This window comes from Thecamonas trahens (genome assembly GCF_000142905.1).
Source record: "Thecamonas trahens ATCC 50062 unplaced genomic scaffold supercont1.50, whole genome shotgun sequence".
In the NCBI taxonomy this organism is placed as follows: domain Eukaryota; order Apusomonadida; family Apusomonadidae; genus Thecamonas; species Thecamonas trahens.
This window is the reverse complement of record NW_013657630.1, coordinates 294,181-294,380: the sequence shown is the minus strand read 5'-3', so window position 1 is coordinate 294,380 and position 200 is coordinate 294,181. Positions and strand designations below refer to the sequence as shown.

The 200-nt window shown below is 67.0% G+C and overlaps 1 protein-coding gene across 1 annotated transcript in view; it reads left to right on the top strand.

Moving 5' to 3' along the window:
• Positions 1–200, top strand: part of AMSG_09543 (uncharacterized protein) — a gene marked incomplete at both ends in the record, with an annotated part of 2,257 nt that overhangs the window by 1,620 nt on the left and 437 nt on the right. The window contains one exon of the mRNA XM_013898920.1: positions 48–185. Within this exon, the coding sequence (XP_013754374.1) occupies positions 48–185 (138 nt within the window). The remainder of the gene's footprint in view (positions 1–47; positions 186–200) is intronic.

The window sequence follows — 200 nt, the reverse complement described above, 5'->3', positions numbered from 1 at the left end:
CGGCACTGGCTGACGATGCAGACGGCGTCGTGGTGCCCGTGTGGCAGGCGGTGGTCATCGACTACGATCTGGCGCGCTCGACGGACGAGGAGCCCCGGTACCCGCCAGGCTTTGTTGTGGACAAGAAGGAGTTGCCAGACGGGGCGCGGCACAAGGGCGCCAAGGGCAACCTGCCCATGGCGCCCGTCCATGACGTGTTT